The sequence below is a fragment of the Equus przewalskii genome, chromosome 12 (genome assembly GCF_037783145.1).
Source record: "Equus przewalskii isolate Varuska chromosome 12, EquPr2, whole genome shotgun sequence".
NCBI classification, from domain to species: domain Eukaryota; kingdom Metazoa; phylum Chordata; class Mammalia; order Perissodactyla; family Equidae; genus Equus; species Equus przewalskii.
The window spans coordinates 26,020,087-26,036,233 of NC_091842.1; the positions used below are offsets into that span (position 1 = coordinate 26,020,087).

General features: G+C 38.4%; 1 protein-coding gene across 5 annotated transcripts in view; it reads left to right on the plus strand.

Moving 5' to 3' along the window:
- The window catches only part of LOC103568054 (phospholipid-transporting ATPase ABCA3-like), a 205,007-nt gene that overhangs the window by 702 nt on the left and 188,158 nt on the right, over window positions 1-16,147 (plus strand). For 2 of the 5 annotated variants that reach the window (XM_070568433.1, XM_070568436.1), the window contains exons 1-3: window positions 2,176-2,407; window positions 11,729-11,815; window positions 12,171-12,426. In XM_070568433.1, coding sequence (XP_070424534.1) covers window positions 11,756-11,815; window positions 12,171-12,426 — 316 coding nt within the window. In that variant the 5' untranslated portion in view covers window positions 2,176-2,407; window positions 11,729-11,755. Of the gene's footprint in view, window positions 1-66; window positions 239-2,175; window positions 2,408-11,728; window positions 11,816-12,170; window positions 12,427-16,147 lie in introns of those variants that run through there. The other 3 variants (XM_070568435.1, XM_070568438.1, XM_070568434.1) reach the window with 2 other exon arrangements.

A 16,147-nucleotide genomic window follows, 5' to 3' on the forward strand; every position in this document is an offset into this window, starting at 1 on the left:
CCCAGCCCCGTCCCCACCCCCAGATCTCCCGCCGTTGATTGCTGTAAGTGCACAATTTTCTCCTAGGCTAACCAGTGCGACTAACTTTCAGTTTTCAAAAACGAGGAAGTTCCCAGGGCAAGATGCAACGTGACGGCTTCAGTCACACAAAGAGCCAAAATGCATAAGAAGACTTAGGTCTTTTCTTCAAGGACCTTATACCCGAGAGGAGGAAATAAGACAATGTGTGCACAAGAAGGTAACGATGCAGGGCAGTCAACTCTAGCCAAATCAGTGATGGGAAAAGTAAAGGCTTTTGATAATTCAGAGGAAAGAGAGAGATTATTTTGACTTGGGGTCATTAGATAAGGATTTTATGAAGGAGGGGGAATAAAGCAAGGCCAAAAATAAAAATAATGATAACAACAGTGATAACAGCACAGGTTATTGATCTCTACTGTGTAGTAGGTATTGCACTACACGTCTTATGTGCATCATCTCATTGACTTAGATAAGCCTCTCTGTGGTAGGTTGGTATTGTTATTAGCCTCACTGTCCGTTCGAGGCTCCTGGAGGTGAAGGGCTTTGTCCAAAGTCACCCGGTACATAGCAGAGGAGTAGAGATCTGCCCTTAAATCAGATTCCAGAACCCCACTCCTAACCATTAAGCTACATTGGCAGAGAGGCAGGAAGAGGGCATTTCAGGCCAGGAGAAGCCCAGGGATGGAAGGAATGTTGTCTAGTCCTCGAACAGTGTCTTGGCAGACAGAGTTGGGCTGAAACCTGGGGTTGAAGTCTGGGAGCACCAGGAGATAAAATGGAATGCTTCTTGGAGTCAGGGGACTAAGAAGGGCGGTTCTTTGGAAAGGAATTATATGCTCAAAGAGATTAAACATTTAGAAAGATGTTTAATCTTGCACCAATGTATAGGATGAAACAGATGAGCAAGAGTGTAGCCTGGGAGACAGGTCAGGAGGCTCCAGTGCTTAAATTGTGCTCCCCTGATATTTTGGTTGGGAGCTACACAGGGCATTTCTTTCTTTTTTTTTCTCTCCAAGGTATGCTCTTTTTTTTTTTTTTTTTTTGGTCAGGAAGATTTGCCCTGAGCTAACATCTGTTCCCAATCTTCCTCTTTTTTTCCTCCCTAAAACTATGTTGTATATCCTAGTTGCAAGTCATTCTATTTCCTCTATGTGGGATGCCACCAAAGCATGCTTGATGAGCAGTGTGTAGGTCCTCGCCCAGGATCCGAACCAGCAAACTGAGGGCTGCTGCAGCTGAGCACAGAAACTTATCCACTCAACCGTGGGGCTGGGCCCCATAGGGCTTTTCTTAGGAAATGGTCACATCATAATAAAAGACAGTTCGTGGGTTGTGTCAAAATATGTACTTAGCACAGTGCTTGGCACAGAGTAGCCACATAAATTAATCTCATATCATCAAAAAAGAGAGAAGATGCTGCGGTGTTTGGCAAAAGCTGATTTCAATTACACAATTTTACTTCCTCAGTTCACCTCTCCTAGAAATGCATGCCCAGGGTTGCGGGGATTACAGAAATGTTTATGGCCCATTGTTTGTGTTGTTATAATAATTATTATGTAACATTTATTGGGTTTAAAAAATACAGAGGTATAAAGAAAATAAGCAATTTGGTCTTTTATTCTTGAGGAGAAAAAAGCAAAACCAACTACTCACTAATTAAAAGAGATATGAAATAGGAATACGAACATGTGTGAGAAAGCCAGATGTTTATTTGCTTCTATTTGCCTTTGCTTCAAAGGAAGGAAGAGAGATTGTATTACAAAGAATTTTAGTTGGAGTTGGAAGCAGAAGCTAGTCTTGGCTAAACATTGACTAGCTCTTGATTCTGTTCCTCAGTCCTTTTGATTAGAATGTCCGTTCTCCTGCTGACTTCTCGAACAACTGCCATTTTGACCGAGTCCAAAGCTTTAAGTCAGCAAAGCAGTTTCTCTGGAAAAGCAGCTCCGACTTCCTTTAAAGATGGCTCCACTATAGTCAATTTTGACAAAAGTACTTATCTTGATTACTGAGTCGGTTTCCCCATAAATGTTGCAGCCTAGGCGAGTGTGTCACTGCCCTGGCTTCCCAGTCTCTGTCCTCAGGAGGTCGGGGACTGGGAGGTGGGCCAGGAGGAGCAAGCGGGGATGTATCTCGGAAGCGTGGGAAAGGCGGGCCGCGCCTGGGGGAGGACAGGAAGGCAAGAGCTGGAGCCTGGGGCGCGTGGGCGCGCTCGCGGGGAAAGCACCCACGGCGGCGCGCGCTGGGCCCCCTCCCGCCCGCAGGGTATCTGGCCGGGGCCGCGCCAGCGTGGGGTGGGGCGCGGCGGTTGCGGGGATCGTTGAGAGGAGGCGCGGCGCCGGCTCCACGCGCGCCCCTCAGCGGCAGAGGCGGTTGCAAGTCGTGAGCGGTGAGTGTGCAGGCGTCCTCGCCCTTCGTCCTCCTCCCCAAGGCCCTGGGCTCCCCGGGGCCCACCCTCTCCGCCCTGCAGCCTGAGAGCACGCCCCCCTCCTCTCAACAAGTACAAACGCGCAAAAACCCACTAGGAACTTAGGGTTGAATTTTAACTGTTTTAGTTTTTTATTTTGGTTATAGCTTAGGGGTTAGAAGGAAGGTTTTGGGAGATGCTGTCAACTTTGGTTTTAGTTTGACTTTAGGCAAGAGAGTTGACCTCTGAATCTCAGCTATAGTGTAGGAATATCATTTTACCCATCTCGCAGGGTTTTTCTTTTTTTGAAAATTGAGGTAAAATTCACCATTTTTACCACTTTAAAGTATTAGAATCCAGTGGATTTTGTTGCATTCAAAATGATGTGCAACTATCACCACTAATTCCAGAACATTTTTACCATTCCTAAAATAAACCCTGTGCTCCCTGAACAGCCACTCCCCAACGCCCCCCTCCTCCAGCCCCGCAATCTCCAGGCCCTGACAACCACTGATCTGCTTTCTGTCTGTATGGATTTTCCAATCCTGGGTATTTTAGATAAATAGAATCATATAATATGTGGCCCTTTCTGTTAGGCTTGTTTCACTTAGTTTAATGTTTTCAAGGTTCATGAATGTTGTGTCATGTATCAGTACCTCATTCCATTTTGCATATATTGCATTTTGTTTATCACTTGACAGACTTTTGGGTCATTTCCACTTTTTGGCTATTATGAATAATCCTACTATGAACCTTAGTGTACATGTTTTTGTGTGGACATATATTTTCTATTCCTTTGAGTATGTACTTAGGAGTGGAATTGCAGGGTTAGATGGTAATTATATGTTAGCTTTTCAAGGAATAGCCTCACTATTTTCCAGAGCAGCTGTACCATTTTACATTCTCACCAGCAGCGTGTGGAGGGTTCCAGGTTTTTCTGTTCTCACCAACATTTGTTATTTTCTGTTGAAAAAAATTTTTTTTTAATTATAGCCATCCTAGTGGGTAAGTGGTATCTCATTGTGGTTTTGATTTGCATTTCCCTAATGACGAATGATGTTGAACATCTTTTCAGGTGCTTATTGCCATTTGTGTAATTCCTTTGGAGAAATGTCTATAGATCCTTTTGCCCGTTATTTAATTGGCTTGTCTTTTTGTTGTTGAGTTGTAAGATTGCTTTATCTATTCAGGATATGAAACCCTTATCAGATATGTGATTTGAAAATATTTTATTCCATTCTGTAAGTTGATTTTTCACTTTCTTGATAGTGTCCTTTGATGCTTGGAAGTTTTTGATTTTGATGAAGCCCAATTTATCTATCTTTTCTTTTGGTTTCATATCTAAGAATGCATTGCTAAATCCAGGTTATAAAGATTTACTTGTATATTTTCTTCTAAGAGTTTATTGTTTTAACTCTTACATTTGAGCGTTTGATCCATTTTTGAATTAATTTTTGTATATGGTGTGAGGTAAGAGTCCTACTTTATTCTTTTGCATGTGGCTGTTTAGTTATTTAAACACTATTTGTTCAAAAAACTATTGTTTCCTCAAAAGACTATTATTTCCTCATTGAATGAGCTTGGGTTTATTTCTCAACTCTCAATTCTATTCCACTTGGTTTATATCTCTTTGCTTATGTCAGTACCATACTCTTTTGATTACTATCACTTAGTAGAAAGTATTGAAATCAGGAAGTGTGAGACCCCAAACTTTGTTCTTTTTTCCAGGATTGCTTTGGCTACCCAGGGTTCCTTGCAAGTCCCTATGAATTTTAGGATGTGTGTTCATTTCTGCAGAAAAAGGCAGTGGGAGATTGATGGACTCTGTAGATAAGTTTGGAGAGTACTGCTGTCTTAATAATAGTAAATCTTCCAGTCCATAAACATGGGATGTCTTTCATTTCTTTAGGTCTTCTTTAATTTCCCCCCTAGCTTTATTGAGGTAAAATTGAAAAAATTGTAGTATATTTAAAGTGTACAAAATAATGGTTTATATATATATTCATTTTGAAAGGAGTCCCACATTCAAGTTAATTAACACATCAATTACCTCACATAGTCCCCTCCCCCTGCTTTTTTGGTGAGACCACTTACAATTTACTCTCTTAGCAAATTTCAGTTATACAATACAGTATTATAAACCAAAGTCACCATATTATACATCAGATCCTCAGAACTTATTCACCTTATAACTGAAAGTTTGTGTTCTTTTTACCAACCTCTCTCCATTTCCCCCACCCCTCAGCCCCTGGAAACCTGGAGATTACATCGAATCTATAGATGGTTTTTAGTAGTATGGACATTTTAACAATAACTCTTCTGATCCATGAACATGGAATATCTTTGCATTTATTTGTGTATTCAGTTTCTTTCATCAGTGTCTTATAGCATTCAGTGAAAAGATCTTTCACTTCCTTAGTTTATTCCTAAGTATTTTATTGCTTTTGATACTCCTGTGAATGAGATTGTTTTCTATCTGTTTGTTAAACTCATTTTGTTCTTGCATTGTTTTCCTGATTTCATTAAATTTTTTTTTAAAGATTTCTTTATTTGTATTATTTTTTTATTTTTCCTTTTTCTCCCAAAGCCCCCAGGTAAACATACACAACATATAGTTGTGTATTTTTAGTTGTAGGCCTTCTAGTTGTGGCATGTGGGACGCTGCCTCAGCATGGCTTGATGAGTGGTGCCATGTCTGTGCCCAGGATTCGAACTGATGAAACCCTGGGCCGCCGAAGCAGAGCGCGTGAACTTAACCACTCGGCCACGGGGCCATACCCTCATGAAATTTTTTTATCTGTGTTCTCTTGAGCTCTTTTATCATCTTTAGAACAATTATTTTGAATTTTTTGTAGGTCAATTCAATTATCTCCATTTGTTTGGGGTCAGTTACTGAAAGTTCACTGAGTTCCTTTGGTAGCGTCATGTTTCCCCGATTCTTTGTGATCCCAGTAGTCTTACATAGGTGTCTGCACCTTTGAAGAAGTAGTCACCTCTTCCAGATTTTATGGACTGACTTCGGTAAAGAAAGACCTTCACCTGTGGATGGGGACATGCTGGAGTGTGTTGTGACCCTGCAATGTAGTGGTGCAGGTTGCCAAGTACAGGGGCATGTGGCAGCTCCGGATCCAGCGGGGCATGATGTCTCTTCAGGTTGGGCTGCTGGAGTCCACAGCATTGACAACTGTATGGTCTTTAGTGAGCACTATGGGGAGTCCACGATGCCTGCAAGGGCCGTTAGAGTCCTCGGCAGTGCCTCCAGGTCCAGAGGCTATGGAGCAGGGCAGGCGGCACTGGTGGCTGGAGCTGGTGGTGTGTACTACACTCAGTTGCGGGGGCCAGCAGCTAGTGACTGTGTAGTGGCAGGAGCTGGTTGCAGATACACACATAGTGGTGGGGGCTAGGGCCAGCAGCGAGGGCCAGGGCCAACTGAGGGTGCACTGGCAGCTGCAGGAGCCCTGGTTGTTGGCGTACACTCTGTGGCTGGAGGATCTCACATTGGGCATGCACAGCAAAGGAGGCTGGTGACAGGAGTCTGGCTAGCTGGGTGCAGGTGCACAGCTGGTGAGGCTAACTTCAGCTGAGCCCGCTGGTGCAGGTCAGTGAGAAGACAGGGCCAGAGCCAAGTCCACAAGCAGCTGTGGGGGCCCTGGCTGTCAGGGTGCTCTACTGTGGCTGCAAGGCCTTACCACGGGTGAACAGCAGTGGAGCCTAGTGTCAGGACTCAGGCTAGGGACATGCAGATACACAGCTGGAGGAGCTAGCTGCACGTGAGCCCAGGGGTGCTGGCCATTGCCTGGAGATAAGGGCAAATCTGGGTCCACAAGTAGCTGTAGGGGCCTTGGCTGTCAGTGTGCACTTCCATGGCTGCAGGATACTGCCACAGGTATGCACACTGCTGCAGAGGCTGGTGATGGGAGTCTACTATTATTGTGTTGCTGTCTGCTTGTCCTTTCAGTTCTTTTAATATTTGCTTTATATATTTAGGTGCTCTGATGTTGGGTGCATACATGTTTACAATTGTTATATCCTCTTAACTAATTGATCCCTTTATCATTATATAATGACCTTGTCTCTTGTTACAGATTTTGGCTTAAAGTCTATTTTATCTGACATAAGTACAGCTACCCCTGCTCTCTTTTGGTTTCCATTTGCATGGAGTATGTTTTTCCATCCCTTCACTTTGAGCCTGTGTGTGTCTTTAAAGCTGAAGTGAGTCTTTTAATCCATTCAGCTACTCTGTCTTTTGATTGGAGAAGTTAGTCTATTTACATTTAAACTAATTATTAATACGTATGGATTTAATCTTGTCATTTTGTTAATTGTTTTTTTCTGGCTGTTTTTTAGTTCCTTTGTTCCTTTCTTCCTCTCTTGCTCTCTTCCTTTGTGATTTGGTAATTTTCTGCAGCAGTATGCTTTGATTCCTTTCTCTTTCTCTTTTGTGTATCTACTATATGTTTTTGTTTCACAGTTACCATGAAGCTTACGTAAGACGTAACAGTCTATTTTAAGCTGATAACAAGTTAACTTTGAACATATACAAAAGCTTTACATTTTTACACTTTCCCCTCCACATTTTATGTTTTTGACATTAGATTTTATATCTTTTTATATTGTATATTCACTAACAAGTTATTGTAGCTATAGTTATTTTTAATACTTTCATCTTTTAACCCTTATGCTAGATTTATAAATGATTTAGACACACCAATACAATATTAGAATATTCATTTGATGCCCTTTATCATGTTGAGGAAGTTCCCTTCTATTCCTACTTCATTGAGTTTTGTTTTTTTTTTAATCATGAAAGGATGTTGGATCATGTCACATGCTTTTTCTGCATCAATTGAGATCATGTGGGTTTTTTCCTTCATTCTGTTAATATGTTGTATTTCATTGATTTTCACATGAAAATCAGCATTGCATTCATGGGATGAATCCCCATGGGTATAATCCTTTTGATATTCTGCTGGATTCAGTTAGCTAGTGTTTTGTTGAAATTTTTGCATTTTTATCCATATGGGATATTAGACTGTAGTTTTTTTTTTCTTGTGATGTCTTTTTCTAGCTTTGGTATAAGGGTAATTCTGGCCTTATAGAATGAATTAAGAAGTGTTTCCTCCTCTCCTATTTTTTGGTAGAGTTTGAGAAGTTATGGTAAAAAAAAATACTTTCGGTTTTTGTCCCTGGTTCCTGGCACAGAACCCACCAAGTCCTTGGAATTTCTTGAGTGGTAGGAGTATCTTTTGTTCTTCATAACTAGCCCCTTTTGACCAATCTGAGTTTATGCTAATGAGGTGACTCTTAGTAGGCCCCTACGTGGCTTCAGGATGGGGCTGGTTGCAGAGGAACCAACCATGTGATTAGAGGGTTAGAACTTTCAGACCTCACCCCATGCCCTGGCTTCCAGGAGGGGAGGAGGATGGCAATTGACTTAAATAACCAATGGCTATTGATTTAATCAATCGTAACTACTTAATGAATCCTCAATAAAAAGTCTTGAACAACGAGGTTTGGAGAACTTCTGGGATGGTGAAAACATCAATGTACTGGCAGTGTGGCATACTGGAGAAGGCATGGAAGCACCGTGCCCCCCACTCCTTGCCCTATGTACCTCTTCATCTGGCTGTTCATTTGTAACAAACTATTCTTTTAAGTATAGTACTTTCCTGAGTTCTGTGAGTCATTCTAGTGAATTATTGAACTTGAGGGAGGATTGTGGGAACCCCAAATTTGTAGTTAGCCAAGGAGAAGTGTGGATAACCTGAGGACCCTATTTGCAGCTGGCATCTGAAGTGAAGGTAGTCTTGTCCAATGGAGACTTTAACCTGGGTTATTAGTATCAGAGTTGAATTGAATTGTAGAACACTTTGTTGGGGTGTCAAAGAATTGGGGAATTGGTTGTTGCTTGGAAAATCAAATAGAAGGATTCGTGTAAATTATTTTTTAGATGTTGAGTAGAATTCACCCTTGAAGCCATGTGATCCTGGCCTTTTCTTTGCTAGCAGGTTTTTGATTACTGCTTCAATCTCCATTATAAGTCTATTCATATTTTCTACTTGTTCTTGAGTTGGTTTGGTAGTTTGTGTGTTTCTAGGAATTTGTCATTTCATCTAGGTTATAAAATTGTTCACAATATTCTCTTATAATCCTTTTTATTTCTATAAGATTGGTGATAATGTCCTTTCTATCTTTTCTGATTTTAGTAATTTGAGTCTTCTCTCTTATTTTGGTCAGTCAAGATGAAGGTTTGTCACTTTTGTTGATCTTTTTAAGGAACTGATGTTTGGTTTCTTTGATTTTATTTTTCTAAATTCTCTATTTCATTGATCTCTGCTTTAATATTTATTATTTTCTGCCTCTGCTCTCTGTGGTTTTAGTTTTCTCTTCTTTTTCTAGTTCCTTAAGGTGGAAGTCTAGGTTGTTGATTTGAAAGGTAGGAGTTTACAGCTAAACTGCTTTCACTGCATCCCATAAGTTTTAGTATGTTGTATGTTTTTCATTCATCTCACAGTATTTTCTAATTTCCCTTGTGATTTCTTCTCTGACGCATTGGTTGGTTATTAGTATATTGCTTAATTTCCACATCTTTGTGAATTTTCCAGATTTCCTTCTATTGCTGATTTCTAATTTAATTTCATTGTGGTCATAGAAGATACTTGTATGATTTCAATCTTTTTAAACTTATTGAGACTTGTTTTGTGGCTTAATGGTCTATCCTGGAGAATGTTTCATGTGCGCTTGAGAAAAATGTGTATTCTGTTATTGTTGGGTAGATTGTTCTATATATGTTAGGTCCAGGTGATTTATGGTGTTGTTTATAACTTCTCTTTCCTTGTTGATCTTCTGCCTAGTTGTCCTATTCTCTATTGAAAGTCAGGTATTGAAGTCTCCAACTATTATTTTTGAACTTTGTATTTCTTACTCAATTCTGTCAGTTTTTGCTTTACATTTTTTGGGAGCTCGGTTGTTAGCTTCATATATGTTTGTGATTGCTACATCTTCTTGATGAGTTGAGCTTTTTATCACTATATAATGTCTTTGTCTCATAACACTTTTTATCTTAATGTCTATTTTGTCTTATATTAGTACAGTCATTGCAGGTCTTCTTTTGGTTACTGTTTGTGTGGAATATCTTTTTCTGTCCTTTAGTTTTCACCTTATTTGCATCTTTGGATCTAAAGTGAGCCTCTTATAGGCAGCATATAGTTGAATCAAGTTTTCATGCCCATTATGCCAATCTCTGCCATTTAGAGAGTTTAATCTCCTTATCTTTAATGTAATTAATGATAAGGAAAGACTTATTTCTGCCATTTTGCTTTTTGTTTTCTCTATGTCTTATATAATTTTTGTTACTCAATGACTCCATTACTGTCTTCTTTTTGGTAAGGTATTTTCTAGTATACCATTTTGATTCCTTTCTCGTATCTTGTACAATATTTTTTTTTAGTAATTTTCCTAGTGGTTGGCCTGTGGACTATAATTTACATCTTAATTTAGTTTAAATTAATACCAACTTAATTTTGATAGTATACAAAAATTTTGCTTCTATTTACCTCTGCTCCACCCTTTATTTTCTTATTGTCACAACTGCATCTTTATATGTTGTTTGCAAAATCAACATGGATTTATAATTTTTTTAAATACAGTTGTCTTTCAAACATATGGGAAAAATGAGTTATGGACCATTAATACTGATTTTATATTTCCATTGTAATCTTCATTGGTGTTCTTTATTTCTTCATGTAGATTTACTTTACTGTCTCATTTCTTTCTATTGCAATTTATCTATTGTGATTTTATATAATTGTTCAAATTTAACTGGGAATCTTGTATTTTATCTGGTAACCCTACTTGGTTAGGTTTAAACCACAAGTTCCAACCTGCCTCTGTGGGCTCTGGTTGCAGTGTCAATTCAGTTTTTAAAGACTTTCTTATTCTATCTGGATCCTTCTGGGGCCCTGGCAGAGTGTGTCATCTCAGTAATCAAAGTGATTGACGTGCTAACTAGGATGAGATCCACTTAAGCTCAGATCAAGGCTGGGCTCCTCTATCTCCCCAGTACCTTCAGTTTCTCTGAGGCACTCTTCTTTTTTGTCTTCTGGCCAGAAATCATTGAATTTCTTTGTTGCCTGCCAGGGAAACTTCAGAATTACTTCAATTCTGGTGTTCTTCTTTGCTGTATTTTCTGGTTACTCTTTCTGGTTCACTCCCTTAAAGGATGCAATGCCTTTTAGTACTAATGCAATACACAGCACCTCCTTCTCCCCTGTGGTATGTCTTGAAGTCCAATTCTGGTTTAACAGTGTGGTGTACAGGAAGCAAATTTTGACACATGTTGCAATATAGATGATGCTTGAAGACATTTTATGCTAAGTGAAATAAGCCAGTCACAAAAGGACAAATACTGTCACAAATAAGTGATTCCACTTATATGAGGTACCTAGAGTAGTCAAATTCACAGACAAAGAAGGTAGAATGGTGGTTGCCCCAGTTGCTGAGGGGAGGAGGGAATGGTGAGTTATTGTTTAACGGGTACAGAGTTTTAGTTTGGAAAGATGAAAAACATTCTAGAGATGGATGGTGGTGATTGGTGCCACTGAACTGTGCACTTAAAAATAGTTGAAATGGCAAATTTTACGTTCTGTATGTTTTATCACAATTAAGAAAAAGTGCGTAGCCTTTCAGCTACCCCCTCCATAGTAGCAAATGACCCCAGAGTAAAAACCTTACAAAGTAAGTATTGTAATTTTTCTGATTTTATGGATGATAAGCAGCCATAGGTTAATTATTTGCTCAAAATTATACGGCTTGTGAGAGAGTTAGAATTGGAACTCAGGTAACTTCAGATCCTGGGTTCTCACTTACTATGCCCTACTATCCACACCATGAGGAAGGAATCATGACTGTTTTGAATTCATCTAATGCTTAGCATAGAATATGACACAGAGTAGGTTTTAAATAAATAATTATTCAGCATTATATTTTGTGAGAGTTTCAGAGCCTATCAAAATAATAATTGATATTCTGCATTTACATTTTACATCTTTATAAACCTGAGGCTTCAACTTATTGATCTTTGCATTTCTGTTGCCTAATGTTTTCATACATATTAGGAGATCATTAGATGTGAATTTATATGAAAACAGGAGCAGCCTAGTATTTATTTCAAGTTGTTTTTTTTTGTAGTTATCTTCCAAAATTGAACAAAGAAACGAGTAAAACAATGAAGTAATCCTTTTACTTGACTAAATTTAACATTTTGGCAGGTAACCTAAAATTTTAAAATCTTTGCTTCCTTAGAGTTGAACTTCCGTTCTTTGTGGTAAAATGGATTTGTTGTGGCTCAACCAATTTGGAATCCTTCTCTGGAAAAATTTCATATTAAAGGTAAGTGGAGGTATCTGTAGGAAATAGTTGTAAAGGCTAATGAACCTGAAAGGGAAAAATTTTAATAGCTTCTTCACTTCATTTTGGTTTATGTGTTTTTTCCCCCCTTTTGTCCCATGGCAGAGGGTAGCACTTCTAAATCTGAAGAATACCCATAGGGTAAATCAATAGAAAGAATAATGAAATGTGGGAAAGGGTGAAAAAACAATCCAGAGAACCATTCATATTGTAGAATGAAGCTGAATAATATAACTTTGTGTTGTATACATGTATACGCTTAAGAGTATGAATACAGACACACGTACACATACACATAGTCTTAGGTTAATTAACAGTCTTTTTATTTCTCTTATAGAGGCGGAAGATAGTTTCTCTAGTTGTGGAAATCTGTATGACAGCCCTCTTCTCTGCAGTGATTTTGCTTTATCGCAAAGATACGCTAAATGATTTTCGAAAGGCTTCTATTTACCGACCTCTTCCCTTGAGTAATCTGCCTGATTTCTTCAATGATACAGAAACTACATTTGAATTGGTTTATGTCCCTTCTGAAAGTGATGTGGCAAGAAATATTACGGAGATGGTGAAAGCGGATTTAAAAATCAATTTTACAGGTTGGAGATTGTGATGTCTAAAGTGTTTTTTGTAGAATAATTATTAATTTGTTTTAGAAGAGGCATACTTCAGTGACCTTCCTAACTTGTGCATTAATCTCCTAAATATGACATTATGGACTTTGTCAAATAAATCAAACATATTCTTGGAATAATCATAAACAGAATATAATATTTAAAATTAGATGATGAGTTAAGTAACTCTAAATCTGTTTTATTTCTAACTGTGCTTCTTCAACTGGGGTATGTACCTGAGAGCATGCTGAAGGGACACAAAGCCTCAGGGTGAATTTGGTAGTTTTTTTCTGGATGCATAAACTTTACTTGAGGTCACTAATTTTAAACATTTTATAACAATATTACTTAAGTGTGATATATGAATGCATTTGAAAAGAAGATTAAAACAATGTAGAATTATACCAGAAAAATTCTCATCTCCTTATACTCTCCTCACTCTGCACCCGATTTCTCTTCTTTATCTCCTACAGTTAAAAACACTCTCAGAAATTTGGTAAGCATCCCTTCAGTCTTGTCTCATGCTTTTACATATGTGTGTGTGTGGATTTGTTCTGTTATATATTTTTAAAATTATATATTTATTTCTCTCATCTTAAGGGCTTTGAGGTAGGAGGGAAGGAGAGATGTTATATATTCACTTTGCCATCTTAAAAACCATCTTTAAAAATGAAAGTGTTCTATCATGTAACAATGCAAAATTCCTATGAATTTAAAACATATAAACGATGAATCTCTGAAGCACTTTGGTGCTTGTGATGGGCTGATTTAAGTTACCTTTCAAGTATCCCTGTGTATGGAGGTGGGGGTCGGGGACAGGCTGCCGTTTCTTAACTTTGGCTATTATGGTTCCATCAGTGGAAAAGTCTAAGAAGCATTGTTCTTCTGTCATCTGGAGGCCGTCTTGAGAGGGTGTGCCTGAGGGCCAGATTAGAGATCTGATGAGTTGAAGGTCCATGGTGGCATATGTTAATAAATGTCTATTTCCTCCTCTTAATCAGGCCTGATTACCTTCTTTTAGTTTCTGTTGAACCAACTCTTTAGCAAAATACCTCAATGGATATGAGAGGATATGTGGAAAAGTCTTCATTTGGAAAACTCCCTCATTCAGTTTTTAGTGCTACTCTAAAGAATTGTAGTATTTTTTTTTTAAAAAAAAACAACTGTACACTGGAAGCTTTTAATCTACCAATTCAAATTCTGATAGTATAATATCTGAATAGGATAATGTAGTACAGTATGGTACACTATAGTATTGTGTATCTGTTATTAGTATAATAGCTTGTGATTAGAAAGCTGGTGTTGTGTAAGACTTTGATGTTGGTATTTGATAACTTGGTTTAATCAATACAGAGTAATGATTTCTGTTATAAGCTTTGACAAAGAATTCTTGAGGATTATACAGTACTTTACTTTTAGCACAATGATGCAGAAAGGCCCTCCTCCACATATACACATTTGATTTTGAAAAATTTCAGACCAATAGAGAAAATGCAAAAATGTTGCAATTCACCAAGTAACATTTGCCACATTTGCTTTATCAGTCTCCCCCTCTTTATATATATATATATAATGTATATAAATATGTAAAACTTATAAGAATATATAAATATAATTACTGGATTTTTTTTCTGAATCATTGAGAGTAATTTGCATTCATCATGACACTTCACCTTCAAACACTTCCTGTATCTCCTAAGAATGACATTCTCCAACATAATCTACAATTATCACACCCAAGAATTTTTAAATTGATGCAATAATATCTAATATACAGTCAATATTTATATTTCTTTACTTGTCCTATTAAGGTTCTTTAGAGCTTTATTTTTTTCCTGGTAATCCAGGATCCAGTTAGAGATTTTTATTTTATTTTTTATTTTTTTGAATAAAAGATTAAAAGTTTTATATAGAGAAATAAACACTTTAGAAGAAACTATAGAGTAATATTTTTAAAAACGGGTTTGTTAAAGTGATCTCCCTCAGCTTTTTTTTACTGTTTACTGCAGACACAAGAGTTCTTTTTTTTTTTAATTGGGATTCATAATAGTTTACATCATTGTGAAATTTCAGTTGTACATTATTTCTTGTCCGTCCCCATATAAGTGCTCCCCTTCACCCCCTGTGCCCACCCTCCACCCCCCATCCCCTGGTAACCACTGAACTATTTTCTTTGTCCATGTGTTTGTTTATATTCCGCATGTAAGTGAAATCACATGGTATTTGTCTTTCTCAGTCTGGCTTATTTCACTTAGCATAATACCCTCCAGGTCCATCCATGTTGCTGCAAATGGGATGATTTTGTCTTTCTTTCTGCCTGATTAGTAGTCCATTGTACATATATATACCACAGTTTCTTTACCTAGTCGTCAGTTGGTGGGCACTTGGATTGTTTCCATGTCTTGGCTGTTGTGAATGTTGCTGCAATGAACATAGGGGTGCATATGTTACTTTGGGTTGTTGATTTCATATTGTTTGGGTAGATACCCAGTAGTGAGATAGCTGGGTCATATGGTAGTCCTATTTTTAGTTTTTTGAGGAATCTCATACTGGTTTCCATAGTGTTACCGAACCTGAAGTGAGTTTGCTCACCCGTTGCGCAGCAAGCCAATCTCTGACACCGGGGGTGGTGGAAGAAAGTAGGAACTTTATTTTTGCACAGCGCTGAGCAAGGAGAGAGGGCAGCTAACACTGAAATCCCAAACTCCCCGAAAAGCTAAAAGGAAGGGTTTTTATTTGGGGCTTTAGGTAGGGGAGGGGGAGCATACGGCCTTGCTGGTCAGAGCTTTCCCGCCAGCCTGTCTTTGGCCTTGAGACACTTGCAGAGAGGAGGGAGCTCATGACCTTGCTGGTCAGCAGCTTTCCCACCAGCTCGTATCTCTTTGTGGGGAGGAGATGGTCCAGGTGCTTGTCCTTGACGGTGTCTGTCTCTATGGAGGATAGCGGATTCTGGAGGCAGGAAGCCAGAGAGTAAGCAGGGAATGAGTGTTTTGGTTTTAACCCCATATATGCTGGGTTTGATGTGGCGAAACTGATACCAGGGTCGGTATCAATAGTGGCTGCACTTGTTTGCATTCCCACCAGCAGTGTATGAGCATTCCCTTTTCTCCACATCCTCTCCAATATTTGTTGTTTTTGGTCTTGGGAATTACAGCCATTCTGACTGGTGTAAGGTGATATCTCATTGAAGTTTTGATTTGCATTTCACTAATGATTAGTGATGTTGAGCATCTTTTCTTGTGCTTATTGGCCTTCTGTATATCTTCCTTTGAAAAATGTCTGTTCATGTCCTCTGCCCATTTTTTTGATCGTGTTGTTTGTTTTTTTAAAATCTTCACTGGGATCAGGAAACTTTTCTATAAAGTGCCGGATAGTACATATTTTAGGTTTTTTGGGCTATTTAGGTCTCCATTGACTATTCTTTTTTTTAGAATCCTTAGAAATGTAAAAACCATTCATAGCTCACTGCCCATACCAGAGCAGACTGTTGGATAGATATGACCTGCACAGGACATAATTTGCTGACCCCTGACTTAGAACGCTACCTTACACTGTTACTGTTTTCTTTAATGACATTGACATTTTTAAGAGATCAGGCCAATTATCTTGCAGAATGTTTCTTAATTTGTATTTGTCTAATTGTTTCCTCAAGTTTAGTTTCAGTTTGAACATTTGTGTCAATAATATTATATCTTTCTTATAGGAT